Genomic DNA, 22,561 nt, shown 5'->3' on the forward strand with positions numbered 1-22,561 from the left:
TTACTTCCCCTCCCTAATTTCATCAGCCTCAACCTCTCCTTCCAACCAAAGCTTCCTGTTTAAACAGTAACATAATTAACAACAGCTAAAAATATGTATCCATATTTCCATTTCCTTTTTTGAAACACGATGCAATCTGATGAGCTGATGCCATTTTCTCATCTGTAAGTCACCCCAGTGCTCATCGAGCGACACACATTCTCATCCAGAGCACTTTGTAAGGTGTTTATCCATCATTAAAGGAAATATGATACAACATTTCTTCACAACAACGTTGAAGAGCCCTCCGGGTCACAGCTTCGAATCTAAAACATCGATCTTAAAGCAACTGTTCTGGTGGGTGTACTGTGGCTCAAGGGGGGTTCCCTTTTACTCTGTCTGTCACCTCCAGACAGTTTTTCATTTGTTTATCTGCCCTTTCCTTCCTACGGGGGAGGACACGGACGCCCCCCCCCCCCCCCCCCCCGTGGCGCACTCTCAGCCAGAGGAGCTTCCTCTCTGGTGAGTCAGAGGATGTCCTTCTGCCCAAAGCATTTAGGACAGCCGAAGGCAGCTGGCCGCGTCGGAAACAGGACACTCACACACTGGCTAGTTGACGCTGAAGATATGCAGATTGCGTTCCTGTGAGCCGGGGAAGCGCCTCGTCATTTTTACAAGGCTGCAATCACACTGCGTGTGGCCTGTGGCTGCAGTTACATCGTGGTTGTAAAAGTGGTAATCTCAACAAATCGGAGAGAACAAGATGTTATTTTCACATGTCACTTTATTTTATACTTAACACGGTTGTTCTTGCGATTGTGTAGTCTGTGGTAAAGTCTCATGTTGCGCCGTATCAAAAAAGGGCCAAAATGATTCTGTTGGTTTTGAGGGTGGGTCTATCCTGCCATCTCTTGGTACATAAAGGTAAAGCAGCTTGCAAAAGGGGGGGAAAAAAAGAAAAAAAGGGCCCCATTTTTCACGTTAGTCACGTTTTTTCCCCCCACTGATTCTCTGCAAAATATTACATCTCTGACAACTTAACAAGACAGAGAGGTGTAAAAATGTAGATTATGGGAATGGAAGGGAATGGAATATCCCAAAAGGAGCTTACAGTTGGAAGAAAACTGAGTCGAGGCAACTGTGGTGAATTATTCACTGAGGCTGCAAACCACTTTGCATGTGCGACACAGACGGTAAATGTGGGCAAATGTGGGTCTGAAAGAGAAGCCTTCACTTACTCTAGAGGAGAAAAGTCTAAAGGCACTGCGGTGTCTTTGTTTACGGAGAGAAGCTATGTAGAAAATGTGTTAAAGTAGTGGAGAGAAACACTTAAAAAACAGCAAACAAAGTGTCAAAAGAGCCATTTCTCCTTTGGTAAAACGTCTCAGCGAAGGCCCATTCTTTTCAAACATAAAACAGCCCACAAATATGCAGCTTTTATCTTGGTACACACAGATAACGGTGAAGTACTGTAAACCGGCCCGCTCACCCCCCCCCCCCCCCCCTCCCTCACCTCTTCACAAAAATGAATTAGGCTCAACATCGCATTGCTCAAATTCCTCAACCGGCCTGAATGTTTAAAGATTTGAATATTTGTGTCTCGCTCTGCGATTTTACTTGAGAAGTGTTTGCAACAACTGAACATCGCGTGCAGTGTTTTGACAACACGGTGATGCCTCATTGACATCAGAGCGTAAAGAAGGAAAGTCAGAGCCCGGATGCAGGGAGTGTGAAGTAGTGCCAAAATGGGGTCGAGCGATTGGCACGGGGGGCAAGTGAGGGTTGTGTGCTAACAACCCACGAAAATGTTTAAGGGGGACATCATTTAAATTTCCAGAAATGCAAAGCATGCAATGCCCAGACGTCATGGGCCCCTGCGAATCCTTCTGAGCATCTGTGCAGCGGAGTCACTGCAATTATGCACCATTCATTGTGGGAAGCTGAGGTCACCGTCTTCGTTTCTTTTCGGGAAGGTTCTGTGTTGCGTTGTCTCCGGGGAGGGGGGGGGGGGCGGGGGGCGGCCCACTGAGGATGTTTCGGTGCTCAGTCAGACGCGCCGCCCCGCTCATTTCCAGGCTGCGCCCGGATCCCATGGCCTGCACACTTGCGTCACTCCGTCTCACTATTCTACGGTGCTAATTTTAGTCCTGACGCGGGCCCGTTAGAATGAGATGCTCTCACGTTGTCAGAAGGGAGGGGGGGGGGGGGGGGGTCGGGGGGGTTAGGGTACAAATATAGAGGGACGCACTAACAGTAACTCTCTAACGTCCAGTCACTTCACTGGTGGAGAAAAGTCAAGGACAGTTTCATTCAAACATTCAGTAAAAAAAAAAAAAAGAGGACAAGAAGAGGACATGCTTGCTCGGGGGGAGGACTGTCACATGACCATCTCACAGGTAGGTGCGTGACTCATGATGAACACACACACACACACACACACACACACTATCCTCCCACACATCTGGATCCTGACTCAGTGACCGCTTGGACTTTTGACGTCATTCCCACCAGCGGCACAGTCCGAAAGTCCTCGTGGACACAGACCGACGTCTCACATCCCGTAGAAAGACGCGTGTCGTCCGGAGAAAAGCCTCTGGGAGCGAGGTAGGCCTCGCATACCTTCTTTGTGGCTTTCCTGCTGGGGTGTATTTTGCTTTCCTTCTCCCTCCGTTATCCATTTCTTCGCCCTGGTCTCCTTCTCGTGCCTGTCCGGGACATTCCAGCTGGGAGCTGCAGCCCCCCGTCTCTATTCCAGCTGTTCTCTCCCTCTGGCTTCCCTCTACAAATGATAACATCGAGCATCGAGCTGTACGCCGCGTTACTCTCCCACTGCCTCCATACTACCTTTTTTTTCGTTCGCTGCAGCCACTGCTGCTCCGGGATCTCTACCGTTCAAGATAAAAAGAGCTTACACCGACAGTCGGGGGCCTTTTAAAATAGGCCTTTTTTCGGAAAAGCTCTTGAGGAGGCAGACGGTCCAAGGGTCAGACAGACGGTGCTGGCTGGATTCCTGGTAAGACTCGAGAGTGCTCGGCTGCTGGAGATCTGTTTGAATGTTTAACACGCGCGTCTTCTGAAGGCGGGCCGAATGCAGGGCGTCGATACAAAGGTCTCGCGAGGACAAATGTCCTCCGGTAGACTGTTGCCGGCACTTTCCCCATTTGCAGCTCTTCTCTTGCGGGCCACGCGTTGTTTGTCCTGCCGTTTGGCCTTGACTTCGGGGGCGAGCGTTACATCACGGGCCATCTGTAAATGATTCTCACCAGGCGATGATCAGTCGGAGAAAAAGCGCCGATCATGATTTTCCGGCCTTATTATAGATTTCCTTAATAAGGCCGCCGGAGAGAGAAACAGACGCACAGTTGAGAGGGAGTACGTGGGGGAGGCGAGGTTTCTGTCTTCTTCTGCCCGTCATCGCATCACGAAGGGTCGGCGTTGTCTCCCTCTTGGTGCTCCCCCCCCCCCCCAACCCCAACCATGCCTCTCGGAGACGATGAGCAGCCGGGCCGACGGATCCGCCGTGTCGTTGCAGACGCAGGGACTGCGGCGCGGGAGGATGTCCGGGGGAGACGTCGCGGCGCCGGCGCTCGGACCCGCGGCCCCGGAGCCGCCCGGGCAGGGGCACCGGACGCCGACCAGACTGTACTGCCCGAACGGAGGTCCCAACCTGAGGATTTCATCGGACGGAACCGTGAGCGGTGGCAGGCAGGAGGACGACCCCTCCGGTGAGGAAAGGCGTCTCATTTGTCTTTTCTTAGTTCAGGAGCCCGAAAATACGAAACGTAGCAGAAACGTGACACAATAGGGAATAGTCCAAATAGCTTTTGGAAGTTCTAACTTAACTGAGCCTCGTAAACACATTGAGACGTCGGGGGGGGCCTCCAAAAAGAATTAATTTCATGAGAAAAACGCGGCTTCGCGGAAATGTGTAAGCGTCCTCCCCTTTTTCCTGGGAGAGGGCGAGAAAAGGGCTTGCGGTGAACAATGTCGTAATGTCGCTTCGCAGACATCCTGAGGCTGCAGGCTGTGAGTGTGGGAGTGCTGGTCATCAGGGGCGAGATGACGGGAAGGTACCTCGCCATGAACAAAAAAGGAGGCCTCTACGGATCGGTGAGATAACGTAAAATAACTGGTTTTGAATGGAAACATCAAAGAGCATCCGATAGGGCCATGAAGGAATTACATCACAATTACAGATTAATGATGTAGATTCCTATCATTCGGCAGTTTAAAACCACTTCACAATTAGAAGACTGTCGATATAATAAAACCTTCCTCATCTCTCCTCTTCTCCCCCCCCCCTCGTGTTCTCGCCTCAGCAAGCGCTGAGCGACGAGTGCTACTTCCTGGAGAAGTATGAAGAAAACCATTACAACACGTATCGCTCGCAGAAGTACAAGTGGTACGTGGGGCTGAAGAGGAATGGGCAGCCCAAGCCCGGACCGGACACCAACCAGGGTCAAAAGGCCGTCTTTTTCCTGCCAAGGCCGGTGAAATAAGACGCTAAGAGGAGCCCGTCGTTCCTGCTCCAACGGTGTTCCCGATTGGAAGGTCGCTTGAAATCAGCGCAACGGGGCAGTGAGGCCTGAGGCCAACGCAGGAGACGGCTGTTTTTTTTTTTCTTCTTCTTTCTCATCCCTCTTGTTTATGCAGAGGGAAAAAAAAGTGACTCCAACTCATGTAAGCAGGCGATTACACTTGGTATGAATTATTACGGGGATGTGAGGATGTCCCCCTCGGGGGGGGGAAATGCTGAAAACACCCTCTCACTCCGGACAGAGAATGCGTGAGGTATCGACGCATGTCGAGCCCTCGACAAACCCGCGCTGGCTTTGAAAGCCCGAATGAAACGCCTCTGTGGAACACATCAAACAGAGGGGGGGGCGGGGGGGGGGTTTACACAGAAATACTTTTGCAATTGATCACATGTGGCACAAAAGAAACCAACAAGGCAGTAAACATGAAAGAGACGACTTCGCGGTGGAGGGAATAGTAGGAATAATGTAAGTATTTCAGTGCCTGACCTGTGGGGGGGGTGGGGGGGGACGTCCTGGTGAGGGTTTAAATGTGACCATTTTTTATATTTATATTATCTTATTGTTATTTCATGCCTGGGGTCAGCTGACAGTCTGACTTTAGGGAGGTTGTTATTGAGTTGTTATTGTGTTCATGACGAGACGGAACCAAAGAAGAATGTATCACGCTGACGAGATCAAATGCTCAAGAGCGGTTCGTTTGAGGACAATATAATCATAATATTGAGCAACACTTTTTTTGGCCCACATATTTCTCTTAAGGTTAAAACGCGCGTTACTGTAACATAAAAATTAAATTGCTATTGTGAATAGTTATCTGTAAAATTGTGCTGCTGATACATTGTAATTTTTGCTGATGCCTGTGTAATCCATACATACATAATGAAGGAAAAAAACTTTGGTTTGATCAACTTCCTTTTAAGTAATACATTTTATATTAAGCGTTGTTAAATGTGGGAAATAAAGTCTGCATTATTATCAATAAAAAGATAAATATTGTTTTCCCTAACAATGCTTGACGTTCTTCTTAAAACGTAACCAGGTGAAAAAAGTGTTCAAAGCTTCCAGAATTTGTGTCTATTAACATTTTGTGTTTTTTGTGAGAAATTTTCTCACAGGTGTTTGCCGGACACACATTCCTCCCCCCCCCCCCACAGACGTTACGACTCACATCCATTGGCCACAAGGTGGAAGCATTGCTTTAGTTTCATTGGTTCAGTTTCATCCGGCTTCCTGCAAAGCGGCTTCAAAAGTAGATTCGTATTATTTCAGGTTTGGGCCTCGCTTGAATACCAGCAACCAATAAGCCACGGTAAATCTAAGAAACCACATAGTTGCTGCCGATGTGGCACGTTGAACCATCTGTACTGTAAATCCAGAAGAACATTTCAGTTATTTTAAAAGTGGAGAAGATCAAAGAAACTAGACCAATAATCGAGCTGAGCTTCCACAGCCAACTTCCTGTAGTTGACCCATTCTCACGCACTTTATGAATGACGTCAGTATCGATGCAACCTTAAGGACACATCAACCTGATGTGCGATCATGTAGTAAGACAGCCTGAAAACGTCGTGAACAGAGGCCTCTCTGCCGGGGGAAATGATGACCCGGGGGGAAACAATCCAAACTTGGCTGAAGATGTTTGGGAGGCCTCCAGCCCGAGGTTCCTTATTGTCGTGGGACTCGAACAGCCTTGGCGAGGAGCATCGCGCCATGAATCATCGCTTAGAGAGTGACACTCGCATGTTTTACATTGAGCAATGTAGTTCTGCATTTTCAGGTTTAAGGAACGACTTTCTGCTGAACCGTAGAGGTCAGATCAGAGCCGAATGATCCTCCTTTCCATCACATTGTTAGTTCTATAAGGTATTTTTACCTTATAGTAACGATACTTTGGATAAAAAACTGGTCTAAACTACATTTAACACGACTACCTTATACTATATTTTCATCTTTTCTCTTATCAGTGGTTACAAAGTCATTATTCTAATCCATTGGAAGGAGAAAAAAAATAAAAGAAATTCATTTTTGAGAAGCAGCAAATTGGACGTTTTGATCCTTATATTTGCAAAGATAAATCTGTATTCTTTATCAGAATCAATTGGTGTGTAAAAACAAACGAGGGGAAGTAGGTCAGTCTGAGTCGAGAACACTGAAAGGACACCCGGATGTTGGTGGACAAGCGTCCAACCTCTGACCTCTCATTTAGAGGACAGTCTCTCTCCTCTTTCTATTTAATGAAGCAGCACAGCACGCGCACGCACGCACGCACGCACACGCACACACACTCACAACACACAAACCTGGTTGGCTATTGGCCTGCAGGGCTGTGCAGGGCAGGAAGGGAATCATTCACTGTAAACTGAACAAGGACTGGCTTCCTCTGGGAGTCCCCGAGCCTGACAGCAGCCAAGATCCCTGCAACACAAACCACTTTAGCAAACACACACACACACACACACACACCATGGATCTGGGACACATTTTCTCATCTGTTACTCCTCTCTTGTTCCTCAATTTCGACTTTTTTTTTTAAAGTTCCCTTCCTGCCCGTCTCTCGATTTCCAGCCTTCTTCAAGCGTCCGTCTCTGGCTTATTGCTTTCTCCCCCCCCCCCCCCCTTTTTTTCTTCTTATTTTTTTTTACTTTTACCACCTGTTTACATGCACATACATGAAGTCTCACTTATTTCTCTCGTTTTTGTTTCAAAAGGACCAAAATGGAAATGAGCCGCGATACTTTTTTTAATTTTATTTATACACATTTTTAATTCTGTCAAAATAAATCAAACCAAATCCTCTCATCTGAGGAAGTGTCCCAACACCATTATCGTTTCCAACAAACAATGTTCACACGGTGCAATGCTCCTTTAAAGCGAACCGGGTCCAACACTAAAATACTGACCCATTTCTCCCTGAAGTCACTGGACCCCTTCCTTCCGTCTCGTTCTGTTTCTGGTGGCCTCGTCGTGAAAACAGAGATGCTTGGTCCACGTTACTGTATGCGATGCACGCTGCTCCCTTCACCTTTCTCCTTGACGCACGCGCACGCGCGCGCACGGACATCGACAGGAAATGCGGGGACGCATAATCTGTCAGCTGATTCCAACTGGAAATGCTGACGATGGCCTCCCCCCATCTGCTACCGCTCTTCGAGGCGGGAGGACGCGAGGGAGGGGGGGGAGGGGGGGGAGTCTACACGGGGGGGGGGGGGGGGGGGAGGCCGGGGGGGGGGGGGCATGGAAAACGAGAGGCAGCGGTTCTGACACGCCGGAGAATGCTGTCGGTCGGCCCTGAGGCGACGTTTTTTTTTTTTTTTACAGGTGATTTGCCCTGGAAAGACCAAAACGTGCATCTTTCTCTTAAGATACCATATCTTAAGATATCCAATACCCCCTTTAAGATGAAGCCTCAGAATAAAAAGTAACACAGTAGTCCCTGGTCGAAGAAGAAGAAGAAGAAGAAGAGGAGCCCTGGGGGGATTGGTGCGTGTCTCCTTGGTGCGCTACATGTCTGACCCTCTTCACATGGCATTCGTTTGGGTCGTCTTGCCTCCTTTTTTCCCCGGCCGGAGCGTGACCGGCTCGCGGCCGTGTAAGATGAGCAGCAGCAAAAACAATTATCCAAAAGCAACCCGGGGCGGCTTTTTCAGTGCAGCTTTTGGGGTTCGCCGATGTGCTCGTGGCTTGTTGTTCTTCAAAGCTGCCACATCAGGGGGGGGGGGGCTTCGTGCCGCTCGCCGTGTAACCGGAGGAGTGGGTGTGCCGTTAGGGGTCAATGTTTTGATTGGAGCGTGCGCACGCGAGGGCCGCAAGAGGTTGCAGGCCACCGAATAAAAAAGGCTTATGGACTTCCGCCGCCGCTGTACAGGCTCAACATTGCTCGACCGACAGGATGATGAAATGTGGTAAAATAGTGAGCTAGAGGGAGCAGATACGACCCTTTTGGTCGTGTTCCGCCTCATCGGCACGCCGATAGGTGCCGTAGACGTCGAGCAATCCGAACAAAAAGGAGGATTGTGACGCAGCGGAAAGTGTCCGCAGATGGACCTCCGTCGTCACAATCGCATCCCGGAAGGATCCCACAAATGTGCTCAAACCGCCAAGGATGGTGGATAATAGATGGGTGATTGTTTTCCAAGTCGCACCCCCCCCCCCCCCCCCACCCTCCCCTTCAGCTTCACTTACACGCTTTATAAAACACAAAGTCTTCGCCACAGTGTCTCACACATTCAGTGTGACAGCGCTTGTGCCTCTTCAAATTTGGGACAACTGCTGTCCATTGTTTTAGTGAGTAGGCAAACACACACACACACACACACACCTTATAGAGACCGGAAGCTGGCCTTTCTTCTCAGCTGTGATGTCTCACGTACAGAAATACACTCTCACACATAGACCCACTGCAGCGATGACGCCTGCGATGGTCAAAAATACCCTGAATGGAATATTTAGCACTAAAGTCACGCCGCTTAATGCTCCTTTCATCGTTTCAGCGTTCTGGGAGTTCACTTCCCCGCTGCAGCTTGACGCTGACCATTATTGTAACGCACTATTATTCTTTTTTTTTTGGGTGGAAGCTGATGTCTCGACATGTTACTCAGCATCCTAGGGGAAGCTGAGCTTTTGTTCCTGCGGCTGAGAAGACCTTTTATTAGAGCGCCTGTCGACGTATCATGACGTTTTTAGACTTCCTCATGACTTCCTGAGGCCCTGCAACGCCAAGGAAAAAAGGGCCGGGCTGGAGAAATGTACTGTATTGTTCCAAAGGTATTTTAGGTGCATCCGATTATAAAGAAACCAAAACGTCATCGTGACGTCCAATGAAAGGAAGCGAAAGGTCTTCCTTTCATTAAAGTAAACAACGTCGCTGACAATTATCATTGTTAATTCAACTCAAATGTAAAAAAGTTGGAAAGTAAAAAGAAGAGGTGGAACTAGTCATTCGGCTTTCTTTCTTGTTAACTTTTAATCTTTATTGTCTTTGCACACGATTGGAAGGTTCTAAAGCAATGACGTCATAGAAGCCAAAAACGACCTCTTTTGAATCTCTCCACGATGTGATCTCTCGTTCAGTCTCACATCCTCTGCCGACACAAGCGGTGGCAAAAGCCCGCCTCTGCAAAAGAAATAAAAAGTTCAAACATGACTGGGCTTTTGTCAAGGACGCGATTAAAACAATACCCTCTCTTCCTTCCCGCGGAAGTCGTCACGGAACGATTCTTATTTTAGCAGCGAACACGCAAGCAACGCCATTACGCCCACTCCTCCCCGCGTCGCTGCCTGGTCTCCTTTTCTGGGAAAAAAACCAGCGTTCAAGTTTAACCTCTTATCTCTTCCCTTTCCCCTTCCTGCCGTTCGGAACATGAAAATGAAAATAAGTCCGGCTGGAAGAAAGAAAAAAAAAAAATAGATCCCTAAAAACAAACCCTGGGGCCTATTTCTGCCTCACATTCCACGTGCGTCCCACAGAGCTCCCGCTGCGGCCGTGTCATTGCAGGATGCTGTGGCTCCCCCCCCCTCTCTCTCTCTTCCTTCACGTCTTTACTAACTCCCCCCATTTTGTCCTGTCTCAGCTTCCTTTCCTCTCCGATTTTAGGCGACATCCTCTTTTTTTTTTTTTTCCTTCCTTCTTTTATCCGTGTGTGCCCAGACGAGAGGAGGAGCTGTAATTGTTCTCTCTCCTTCTCAAGGAAGAATGTCTGAAGCGGCCTTTTTTGAAGTGGCCCCATTGTCCGCTGACCTCAAAAGGTGAGGAGGCGGCGGAGGAATGGGGTGGGGTGGGGGGGGGGGGAGGAAAAGCAGGGGTCTGATGGAAAGGTGAGCAAATGGGACAGAAAAGGGAGGCGGGGGGAGGGGGGGGCAGAGAGAAAGGACGCTTAGAAAAGAAAAAGTTGTGTGAAAAAAAGAGTATTAAGTATTAAGACAAGGGCCCCGTCTGCTGTTGTCTTACGACTCCAACGTTTTTTTAAGTGGACCTCCAGGTTTAAGTGGACCTCTAGGTTTAAGTGGACCTCCAGGTTTAAGTGGACCTCCAGGTCACCGGCCACGAAACCACTTTTTTCAGAGGGAACCTAATCGATGCTGGGTTCAGCAGCCCAGCATTTTGTCCTGCCATTTGAACCATTTCGCCAAGGAAAGACAAACTTTTTTGAACAAAGTGTTTCGGATCCTTCGTTAGCATGTGACATTTTGCTAGTACGTAGATGAAAACGAATTTTCTTTTCAACAATATTTCCAATTTTGATTGAAATGGTTTTTTTAAAGTGAGGACGTCAGATCAAACCAACCAAACAAAAACATCTTCATGCTCTCTGCTGAGCGGCGTTCAGTGTCATCACGTTTTCAAAAAGGCTCATTTTCAGAACAATCTTCTTTATGGGAAACTAAATATCTTTTGTCATTGTCGTGGTTGACTCAATTACATAAGCAGAAAATTGGCCCCAAAAAGTGTAGAATCTATCAAACCTAATTTAAGGGCCACTTCCACGACTAATGGGAGCTCGTGATGAATTCTTTCCTGCTCTCTGCAGAACGTCTTACAGGAGTTTGGCTCGTAGCTTAAAACAACACCAGCGCAGCTGAACCCGGCCGCCCGAGACGATGAAAGATGCACGTGACCACGCCGCGCAGCTCCCGGGCTCACAGGGACGGGTTTTTTTAATTTGTATTTGAGTTATGAAGGAACGAGCACACACCGAAAGTTGTTTTACAGCTTCACGCCGCGGGTCCAGCATACCTGCCCCCCCCCCCCCTCCCCGGACTCAGGGGCACGGCGAGGTCTTCAGGACGGACGGGTTGGTCCAAACAGGAGTGAACAGGACTGAGCTGTGCTTCGTTTCATTCTTTTTCAAAAAAGTCACTGTGACTTGCGGCCCTCGTATATTTCACTGTATTTCAGTGCTGCGCAGACTCAAATGCTTGGAAAAAACATTTGTAAATTCTAACTTAACTTTGACAGTGGTGCTTTGTTGTGTTCTCTACGTTGTATGAATTTGCTACAGCAAATTGGCTGCACATTAGTTTTCCTGATTAGTCCTGGTTGTGCTGTTGAAGCATACTTATTGGGCACATAGTACTAAAAACACAATCAAAATTGTCTCTGTGTGAAATTAATAGTACTACAATACTTCTAATTCCTGCGTGTGTGTGTGTGTGTGTGTGTGTGTGTTCAAGCATTCAAAACATTTGTCCAGGGCGCTTTTGCACTCACTCCCCCACTAACTCTCTCCTCCCCCCCTTCTTCTCTCCGTTGTCCCTCATTCAAGATCACAAACGTCCTCGTGAACTCGCACAAACACACTCGCAGCCGTGGCCCAAGGCACACAGTGTACAGTTACTCACATCCCCAGGAAGCGGAGGTATGACATCACCTTATCATCTCCTGTGGGGCCCATGGGAAGACCGGAGGGGTGGGGGGGGCGGGGCGAGAGAGGGGAGGGGGGTGGGGGGGGGGTGACTGAGAGGGAGGGAGAGAAGGAGCCAGGAAGGTAGAGGAAGGTGATTCTGGCTTCACGGCCAACGATGAATTGACTGTTTTCCTCTCGCCGCAGTGACTGTCAATCACACACAAACACGCCGGGTCACAAGGACTTGCTTTGTAGGGAATGCGTTCAAAAACAGAGACCTCTGAAATCCACCTACACGGAGGTCAGTGCAATGATCCTGGTTATGCGCGCTCTAGAAAGAAGTCCGGTTAGGGGGGAAATAAACAGTGGGCTGGCTTTGATTCCTCACACATGACACAAGTATCCCTCATTATCAGGACCGGCGGTGCAATGTTACCCATTTGGTGATATATTAGGTTGAGCAGTTTGTACTGCGGTTTTATCACTACTTTTTTTTTTTTTTTTACATTTCCACGAAGCATTAAGACAATTTATTAAATGAACCTACCGACATCCCAAGAAAAAGCATTTGGTATCATTTAATCAGCAACACAGAGCGCACATAAGCCCGTACTTTGTTTGTTTTGCCCCCGCTTGTCAGGGAACGGCCAATTTCTCAATACCGCACGGCTTCTAAGTCCCAACTCCACTGCTGCTGTCTTGCTGCAAGGCCCAGAACTGTTGCAGAAAACTCAGGGAAGGAGATGCATTTGCCAAACTAACCGGTTACGCTTCAATCACAAATTCACAATATTTCATATTGCAAGAGCGATAAATAGGGTTTGAAAACACTTTTGAAGACAGCGCAGCTCATGTGGAGGAATAGCACGACACGGGCTCGTCCAAACAACTTAACATCAGCCCATGACGACTTGCCCACGTAGAAAACAATGGGTGCAGGTGCTATGATGGCCGTCATTAGTAAATATGTCCTTTGTGTCTTTGTTCGGCTTCGACAATGCAGACTTCTCCCCCCGGCGATGGCACTAGCCCGGAAAATTAATTTAAAAAAAATTAAAAATGCCCCCCCGGGATCGGGGTGACCTTCGGCCTAAAGAGGCAGACTTATTAAAGGGTCCTATTAGTGTTGCTGTAAGGTCACATGTTTGATTCAGTGGCATGCTGCATGGAGAAAATATCACTCTCAATAATATTTTTTAACGGCCTTATTGGGTTTATTGTAAATCGAACCAACAAGAGGCGAGGCCATCGATGGTACACAATCCTTTGTCATCCACTTAGCAAAAAGCTGCACTCAGGCGTCGCATCGGTCTATAAATGGCTGCAGGTCTATTTATAGAACAGCTCCCCTCAATGCCACCCAATGACATAACAAGAGCCACTGTGCTATATGGGGAATCAATGACTCCATCTTGGAACACAGTGAGGCGGGCTGTTTGCAGAAGGCAGGTAACGGGGCTCTGAGGGTTTGTCCACGAATCCCAGTGGTCTGCACCTTCCCTCCGATGAAGAATGAAGCCGAGCGAGAGGGGCAGCACAGCGTCTCATTCAGCAGGATGTGGTTCCTTTGTCATGGTTGTGTGTGGGAGGGGAGTGACCGCACTCGTGCATGCATTCATGTGTATGTGTTTTACTAAAAATAGCTTTGTTTCCTTGGTAACACCTGAGGATTACATTACCTTTAGCACATCGACTCCCGTGAACATTTTTAGTCAATGAAGATGAACCATTTGTCAAATGCTCACAAAGATGAAGAAGGAAAATCCTCTTTCTCGTGGTCTCTCTTTCTTTGTCACATTTGATTCACAGAAACACACTCACTCCACCTACCCAACATGCAACTGTGATCACATGAAGTCCGTTGCGCTGCGGAGGGGGTGTGTGGAGAGGAGATCCATTATTTTAGCTTCTGCGTGATGCCTTTGTGTGCAGCTCAGCAGCTGAAAGGGAGCGATCAGCCAACCATAACAATCCATAATGGCTTTTCTGCCTCATCCACAAGTCTAGAAGCGTGCCTCCGGTCGGGGCTATCCCTGTGCGCCCCCCCCCCCCTCCCTTTCCCCCTCCCCTTCTGGCTCCAGCCTCCACCACCCTTGATGTCTGAGTGTGTGTGCACATGCGGTTGGATGGGCAGGGGCAGTGTGTGTGTGTGTGTGTGCGGGGGGGGATTCTGGGCCATGGCAGTGACTGTGACAGCGGAAGACCCCATTGAAAAGGACTGGAGTCAGCCAGTGCGACCGGGGGCCCCTGAGCCTGTCTGATCACGCAACAACGGGGGCACAGGCCTCAGCACGGGGACGGAGTTGGATGTCAGAAGAGAATCAGCAGCAGCAACAAAAAAAAAGGCAGAAGATGCAGAATCAAAGGGACACATCTTTATTCTACACTCATCATATCATTCTTATTGGCACTTTGAAAGAAGAAGGCAGCGACACATCATTTATCCACCAACCGAGGCCTGAGCAGACCAGAATGTAACGCTAGACATGTGGTGCTTAGAGGAACAAGCGGTTTCTCTCTCTCTCTCTCTGTCTCTGTCTCTCTCTCTCTCTCTCAGATGGAATGTGTGTGTACAGTGATTCAATTGAAGCTTGTTACATTTTTTCAACCAACCTGAAGACAAGATTCATGTCACATAAACTGCAAATAACTAAGAGTTACAAGTTGTAACTCTGTTACTGTTACAAGAGTTTGTGACTTAAAGTTGCTTTGTTTAATCGTGGCTGGATGGTTTAATCATAGATGCGTTTTAGGCTGCATGCAAACACCCGATGTAGAATAAAGAACTGGATATTCTGTTTTGTCTGCATTTAGTTCACACATCATTTGCAGAACAGAACTGAGGGCATTGTCTGAGCCTGTATGTACACACACACACACACACACACACACACACACACACACCAAGACCAAATGAGGAGACACAGTGATGTACAATTAGCGGATTTTTGCTTTAAATCAAAAGGGCAATTTAGAAACACACTATTATAGTTAGGTCAGGATATTTATTTTGAAAGGCGCACTTCCTTCCATAAAACTGCTCCCCGAGTGCTAGCAAAAACCAGCTAACTTAAAAAAAAAAAAAGATTCACCTGATGACAGCAGATGCCAAAATTCCTGCACAACTGGACCAATCCCAGTCACAGGCCTGGAGCTTTATTAGGTATCACTCTGTCGTTTTATTGGGCACTCAGGTTTGCTGGAATAGGTTCCAGCTCCGATGACCCAGCACGCGATGGACGCTACTGCTTCCAGGACTTTTATGAAGTGCCCCTCGGACAAAAACTGATATTGTGGAAATCTGGACTGTAGATGTTCAAAGGTCCGAGCCAACTTAAGAGTCAACAATTAATAGCAAGTGGCCCACAAATACTAATATGCGTGTTATAAACATTGTACATGAACAGACTTGATTAAAAAATAATAATAATGATAATAATTAGTTAGAATAATGACAAAATGCTAGAAGGTGAGTTCTTTTAAGGCGAATAAATTAAAAAGCATTATGACTCAGATGTAATCCAGGTTATCAGTTTGAATTAAGACACAGCCTCCAACACCTGATGCCATCGTGAAATAACAGCCTCCTCCTGCAGGAGCGTCAGTGCCTCCTCCTTCCCCCCGCTCTCCGCTGACCACTCCCAAGGGAGCAGCATCCATTTTAAGGGGAGCAAAAAGAGCAATGGCAGAAAGGCAAAATGATGGAGGGAGGGGGGAAAAAAGGGGGGAGAGGGAGGACTGGGATGATTAAAGTTCCGTGGAAGGGTCGGCGAGCTGGAGCGCAGTTAAGAGTAAAGAGGCGAGAAAGTGAAAATGAGAGGGGATGAGGGGAAGTAAGGAGAGGTGAGTGGACAGGGAGAAAGAGAGAGGGAAAATCAAGTAGCCATCCGACGATCATTTTACAGGCTGGGGAGGGGGGGGGGGAGGTTCCTGGAGAGGAGATGGAGCCAGAAAGATGACTGAATGAGCTCTAAGTGGGTGGCGACACAGAGCTGTGCTGGCCTTCATCCGTCCTACAGGTACTGTGACTGACAGGTAAAAAGCCACATTGACCAAAATGTACTTTTCATCTGTACCTTTAAAGCTGAAAAAGGGGATTTACACATATTCTAGAGAGAGGGAGAGAGAGAGAGAGAGAGAGAGAGAGAATTAAGGGTGTGCACATCAGGTCACAAGAGCACACGTTTTCAAAAGAGCCTTGGAGGATGTCTCATACAAAAAAAAATCAGAAATCTTATTTTTTTTAAATAAGCAAATGACCAAATGAGGTGTGATGATGATGATGATGATGATGAGAAAACTGAGCACCAGGTGTCCCTGCGTCTCCTCTGTCTGCCCCAAACCGACACACTCACCTGTCTCTCTCTCTCTCTCTCTATCTCTCTCTCTCTCCCCCCACCTGGTTCCGCTTGGCCCCCTCACAGTCCTGCGAAGTGAGTGAGTGAGAAACGCTGGGGAGCGTGTGCAATGCTAACAGATAGCTTCCACCTCTGCTGAGGATCTAAGGAGGGAAAAGTGCTCTCTTCCCGTAGCTCGGGGAGACACAATGACACATCGGATGGTTGTACCTGCCTGTGTGTGTGGAATAGCTCGGTCGCCATTTAAGTTTTGCCCCTTTTTTGAAAAAAGCGCAACAACAAAAAAAAAGTGCTCAACACGTGGATCCGTTTTGTGCGTCTACCTGTCGCTTCGCCAACTCTTGTTTGTATCTGTTGCTTTGCATGCGTTGTGATGCATTGTGTGTGTGTGTGTGTGTGTTTGTGCGTGCGTATGTGTGCGTTCAGGAGACCTGCGAGGCCCCTGGTATCCAGCAGAGGAATGCAGGAGTCTCTTGAAAAGCAGTTATCAGCTAATGAGAATTCCACTCGGAGCAGGAAGGAAGGGCTTAGAAATGCGTGTCCCTCGGCGAATCGGGGCGAATGTTAATCACGATGCCTTTAAGCGCAGGCGCGCTCACACACATGCTCGCCCTGCGTGCACACACAGGAGTCCGGGGCTGCGTGGCCTGACCCATGAATGGAAGGGAAGGGAAGGGAGGGAGGGAGGAAAAAAAAAAAGAGGGAGGAAAAGGGAAAAGAGGGGATGTTTTTTAAAAAGCCAGGCTCGGTGTTGTCTTCGCGGTTCTGGACTAATTGGATTCAGATGAAAATCAGCGAGCAGCAACTCGAGAAGGCCTTAATGTTGCTTCCCTCGCACTGCGTCCCCCTCCCCCCCCCCCCCCCACCCCCCCTTATCGCCCCTCCTCTTTGTCTTTCCTTTCCACTTCATCTTTCTCCTGGCTTGTTGTCTTCCTGCCGCCCCGACCGGGCCATTCGTCAAACTCCATCTAGTATTAATGCAGCGACCGCAGCATCGTGAAGGTCACGGCTCAAGCAATAGCTGCAAAAAATAAAAATACATTTAAAAAGTGGAAGTCTCCGTCCGGTTCTCGCGACGACACACTGACTACTTCACCTGCTCGCAGTCTGCGTTTCCTCCACCCGCCTTCTCCTTCAATCCCTCCTTCAATCCATCTCCCCCTTTCTCTCTCCCTCCGTCTCGCCTCCTCGCCCGCTTTTGCCCCGTGAAGGACACCAGGGCTCCGGAGACGCCGTCCCTCAGGAAGAAAGCGAGCGCACCCCCCCCTCCCCCCCCTCCCTCCCTCCTACTGTTTTTTCATAACCTATTATTTATGTCTGACAGGCCTCCTCCAGACAAATGGCTGCCATATGGAGAAAGAGAGGCAGAGGAGAAAAGAAGGAAGAAAAAAAAAAAAACTCTCCCTCCCTCTGGCCCTGCGAGCTTCTCTTCGAGGGGGTTTTCAGATTTTCTAATAAGTTCTTGACGACTCCTCGTGTGCCGTGTTTCAACTTCCCGTTGGATGGGCTCCGCGTCTCGTGCCACACAAACGGCGGCATGCAGGTACGATCCGAGCTGCCTGCCTGTCACCTTGTAGAAAGACGCCATTATCACATAGTTTGAAACAGATGTTCAGAATGTTAGCGATATGCTATAGATAGTCATATTAGCATATTGTAGGAAGCCAGGAGCTTTTTTGTGGAAAAGATTCGGAAAATTTATTGTGGATTAAACTTGCACCTTAAAAAAAGTAAAGAATTACAAGATCATGGGCATCTCGGGTCCATAGGCTCTATCTATAGCATAGGTATGCTATAGTGTACTAACCATTGGTGCTTGATTCATATAATCAGTCAATAGCAATCAGGTATGAGAAAGTACGATAGAAGTTGCATCTGCAAATGCATTTTTTGTTTGTTTTTTTGCTGAAAAGTCCGAAATTCTAGACAAACGTTTGCAGCATTTGACTTGAATCCTAATGAAGGCTCATTGTGCATTCTGGGTAAACGGAACCCTTTTGGTTTTCAGCATTTCATTTGTCCTCCCCGTCTCTTCTTCGCTGCTCTCTGAGAGTCCCTCTTCCTGTCAGAATTAACAAGGTCTCTCATGTCTGGTCCCTGAGGGAGCAGCTGGCTGGATAATCCCCAATGGGACCCTCTCTTCCTCCTCCTCCTCCTCCTCCTCCCCCTTTTCGCTTCCTTCCTTCCATCCTTCCCTTCCTTCCTTCCTCCCTCCATCTCTTGTCTAATAGCTTCCTTCGTCCCCGTTCGCACAACACAGCACTTTAATGGCCTCTCGGCCTCTTCTCTCCATCTCGCTAACCCCCGCACCCCACCCTTTTTTTTTTTTCCTTCTTTCTTTCGCTCAGAGCAAAGCAACATTTAAAAACAGGAATAGGGAAATTGTAAACAGCAGGTTTTCTTGGGCCTGGAGGGCCGAGGCAGAATCCGGAAAGGCACAGCAGAGTCCAGCAGAGCGGAGAAGCGGGCCTTTGTTAGGTGGGGGGGGGGGGGGAGGGGGGGGGGGGGGGGATTAGCTGGGGAGGGTTAGGGTACGGTTACCACCTCCAACAGCACAGCCCCACACCTCCACCTCTAATGACCATCACCGTTATTAAAAAAAACATACATTTAAGAAAATGTCCGCTCCCTGCATACAACGGGAGATTCAACAACAAACAGAAACATGATCTAAGCGAGGAATACTTTCACTTCTTCGCACGCGGGCCACGTTTTTCTTGGCTGCGTCTGATCTAACGTGTGCTAATTAGTTTTAGTTGTTCCATTATGGTGCTGTGGTCACTGTTACTGTTACAATCATCTGGGGAGAGGGACCATCTGTGGTACATTGTGATTCAATAAGGAAGGCAACATTTTCCTCCATGATGAATAATGAATGAGCCATTACAGTACCTGCCGTCTGTCTCCAAACGATCTCTCTCTCTCTTCCAGTGTGCGCTGGAAATAAATCAGCAGTTCTTAAAACAACTTTTGACTCCAATCAAATGTATTTTTTATGCTTAAAATGAGGTTAAATTGTTGTATGTTTAGTTTGTCCAGTGCATATCAGATAACATATGCTCTAGCGTACATTGCCTCTCTATTGGATGTAAGTCCAAATGGGCTAGTATATAGGGCTACAGTATCTATAAGGAAAAATATTTCCAGTTCAGAAATGCTGGATTATTGTAAATTGTGAGGAGACTTCTTTGACGTTTATTAAACATGCACTAACTATGAATAGTTAAAAGTAGGGCTGTCAAAAATAGCGCGTTAACGGCGTTAATTAGCTGTTTGTTGTTAATTACGTCAATTTTTTTGACGCATTTCACGCATGCGCAGTGTGACAAATTATTCAGGTCCGGAAAGAACCTCTTCTTCTAGGGAATGCACTTCATCCTATACAACACATTACTGCCACCTGCAGGCATATGTCAGGCCGTCAGGTTCAGCAAGTTGTTTGCGCCAGAGACCCGCTCCCCCCCCCCCCCCCCCCCCCCCCCGTTCTCGCGCAGCAGAACAGAGAAGAAGAAAAGCTCCGCCCAGCAGAGCAAGAGCAGCGCTGTTCTGAAACATGCGGAGGAAGAGAAACCAATGCGATCTAAATCCTCCCAGGTATGGGAATATTTCACACTGAAATGGGGGTGGTAGCGGATTTCTTTGCAGCGCCAGTCGTTCTAATCGCCGCGCTCGACTTCAAGGTGTAACCTTTATTATTGTTCGGTCTGAAACGGCGCGCCCAGTGACGGGTGGTGCAGCAATATTGTTGTTCGGGTGGAAATCGGGAGAAAGGTCGGTCCGGGAGATTTTCGGGGGGGGCTTTGAAACATCGGGAGGGTTGACATGTCTGGTCATGTCTGGTCATCGCAGGAGCACAAACTCGCAGCAGAGTGGGATAAACTGCAGAGGCTCGAGACCCTTCTAGAGCCATGCAGGGAAATCAGTCTGTAACTTATCAAATAACATTGATTTGATTATTTTCTGGAATGAATTAAAAAATCAAATATCAATAACATATATTTATGTAAAAAATAATAATTATGATAATAATAATGATAATTATGTATCTGTGTCCTGTTATTTATCTTTAGTATGCATTTCAGAAAGAAAAAATGGTTAGGATTCAGGTGTGATTAATCATGATTAATTCACTGAAAATTCTGATTAATTTGATTAAAATTTTTAATCATTTGACACCCCTAGTTAAAAGTTCATATTTCAAAACAAACCCTTCAGCTGACAGGTCATTTTTGTCCGATATTTCAATATCTTATGAAGTCATAACAACAGATCTTATGCATTAAAGTAGGTAGCTGAAACCGCATTCGGGATTTTTGGTGGATTGAAAGCCTTTTTAAAGACAAAGTGCACCTGGTGAGCTTTGATTTCCAACCGCTGAAGGTGTCCGCCTTCGTGGCAGACCATCCAGCTGGCGCTGTCAATCTTAAAAACACAGCTGAAAGGTGTACAAAAGTGCAGTCCACCAGCATTGACCATTGTTCCCATTGCAACGACCCATCAATACCTCACTGTAAATCAAAAATGAAAAAAAAGACGTTTCCTGTCTTCTGAAGAAAATCCCCAGCATGTGGCTGGAAGGTGCTTGACCTGCAAACGCACAGTGCACACTGCGATCGATCAAACGCCGTGGCCCGGGCTTGATGTGCGCCGGGCCGCTTGGGGAGAATGACAACCTCATGTCGAAGATTTAGCGTTGAGCTGCAAATGCAAAGTGAGGCAGGTTGGTACCGCTCTTTGATGAGAGATATCACATGGCGTCGGAGGCTTTTCCTCTCCTTGCCTTTTATGTTCCTTCTCGCTCCCTCTCTCTCTCTCTCTCTCTCTCTCTCTTCCATCCTCTCTGTCTCACTTGTTCTTTGCGCTGAACTTTCCATCCACAGTCTGACTCTCCCCGTGTGTGCTTTGAACTCCTCAAACTGTTCTTTTGAAGGCCAGAGTCATAAAACGTCCCTTTTATGCGCAGCCCCGTTTCTTTGATGGGGCTGTCACTTTGTACAATGCGCCGCTGAGCGAGCCTGAGAAACTTCAGACGGGCGCGGCAACGCCCGCACGGACCGAATAACAGGCAGAACCAACAGATGAAGCCAGGTGGAAGCCAGGAAATGAAGATTCTGGCTGGTGATGTCCAGCCGTTCAGGACGGCCTCGTCCGCCATGTTTATACAGGTCCCAGAGGTCAAGAACACGTTTATTCCATTTTTAGTTTAGGAAATAATTGAACTTTGGTGCAGAAAAGATTGAGATTACTGACTCAGCATCTGATCACTGATCAGTGCGGATGGTTTGGCGTGTGATCTTGGCGTTTGGAGTATAGAACTCAACGCAGGGGTTCTTTGGGTCAGGGTTAGGGTAAGTAAACTGGATCAAAGCTGATAGATAAAAGCGCTTTTGGGAATACGGGACTCGAGCTCCACGCCGTAAAGATTCCTGCGTGAGCCATGAAGTAAACTGGGAGCGGAAACAGAGCTTTCCCTTCATTCGTTTTTTTTACGAGGCATGGGATTCATTTTGTACTGCAGCCCCGAACCGGACCGAGACTCCATCCAATCCCGGAAAAAAAAGTCCCGAGGTGTCGTTTAGCAGCGGGGGCGCTATTGCGGCTCACCCTGATCTTCAATGTCCTCCAGGAAGAAAGGCAGGACAAAACACCTCCCTGGGTTGAACCAGAATCAGCATCGGAGACCACTAAGTCACTCTTGATGATCCACAGATTTCATGTGTAAATGCACCGGACTCCACACAAAAGATGTAAAAATGGAGCAAGCTTTCAAAGCAGATGTATCCTCTCCTTCTCCCGTCGGTTCCCAAACTGTGGCCATTACAGTCTGGGTCAGGTTTCCCATAAGCATCCCAACACTGAGAAAATCTTTGTTCCATTGTGAGGCCCGTGAGCTCTGAGAGAGGCTTTGGGGAAGCTGGAGCCCGGCTGTTCCCAGGATCCCTTTCACCTGAGCAGGAGAACAACAGGGCGAGAAAGAGGTGAGACAGAGAGCTGCTGTTGGAGGACGAGGGATGGGGGGGGGTGACGTGAAAAAGAGACACGTATGCAGACACACAAGAATACAGAGACACTTCCACACAAATTCGTGGAATGAACATTCTTAATTCTATCGGACAGTGTTACATTACAAATGTATGTAATTACAGAACAATTTGCGTCACTATTTGGTGAGAGTCTGTGTTTTTTTTATTTGGTAATGACAACATAACTCAAATCCGCTCCATTACAGAGCTCTTGGGGAGTGGATTTGAGTCCTTGTCTGTTTTGTGTTGCGGTATTAGTCATATTTCTTCATGCCGGGGTGAGCGCCGAAAGGTCAGCTGCAAAAAAACAAAAAAAAAAA

The 22,561-nt window shown here is 47.8% G+C and overlaps 1 protein-coding gene across 3 annotated transcripts; it reads left to right on the top strand.

Annotated features, from left to right (window-relative positions):
* The first annotated feature begins 2,203 nt into the window (after positions 1-2,203).
* Positions 2,204-5,520, top strand: LOC119215959 (putative fibroblast growth factor 1). 3 transcript variants are annotated; one of them, XM_037468538.2, is made up of 4 exons: positions 2,204-2,375; positions 3,512-3,704; positions 3,986-4,089; positions 4,299-5,520. In XM_037468538.2, exons 1-4 carry the CDS (start codon positions 2,334-2,336, stop codon positions 4,476-4,478), a joined length of 519 nt encoding a protein of 172 aa, XP_037324435.2. In that variant the 5' UTR covers positions 2,204-2,333; the 3' UTR covers positions 4,479-5,520. The 3 variants fall into 3 exon arrangements, with proteins under 3 accessions (XP_037324435.2, XP_037324436.2, XP_062414219.1); XM_037468539.2 differs by lacking the exon at positions 2,204-2,375 and adding an exon at positions 2,415-2,992; XM_062558235.1 differs by lacking the exon at positions 2,204-2,375 and adding an exon at positions 2,416-2,583.
* The last annotated feature ends 17,041 nt before the right edge of the window (positions 5,521-22,561 follow it).

Source organism: Pungitius pungitius, chromosome 16 (assembly GCF_949316345.1).
Source record: "Pungitius pungitius chromosome 16, fPunPun2.1, whole genome shotgun sequence".
Classification (NCBI taxonomy): Eukaryota; Metazoa; Chordata; class Actinopteri; order Perciformes; family Gasterosteidae; genus Pungitius; species Pungitius pungitius.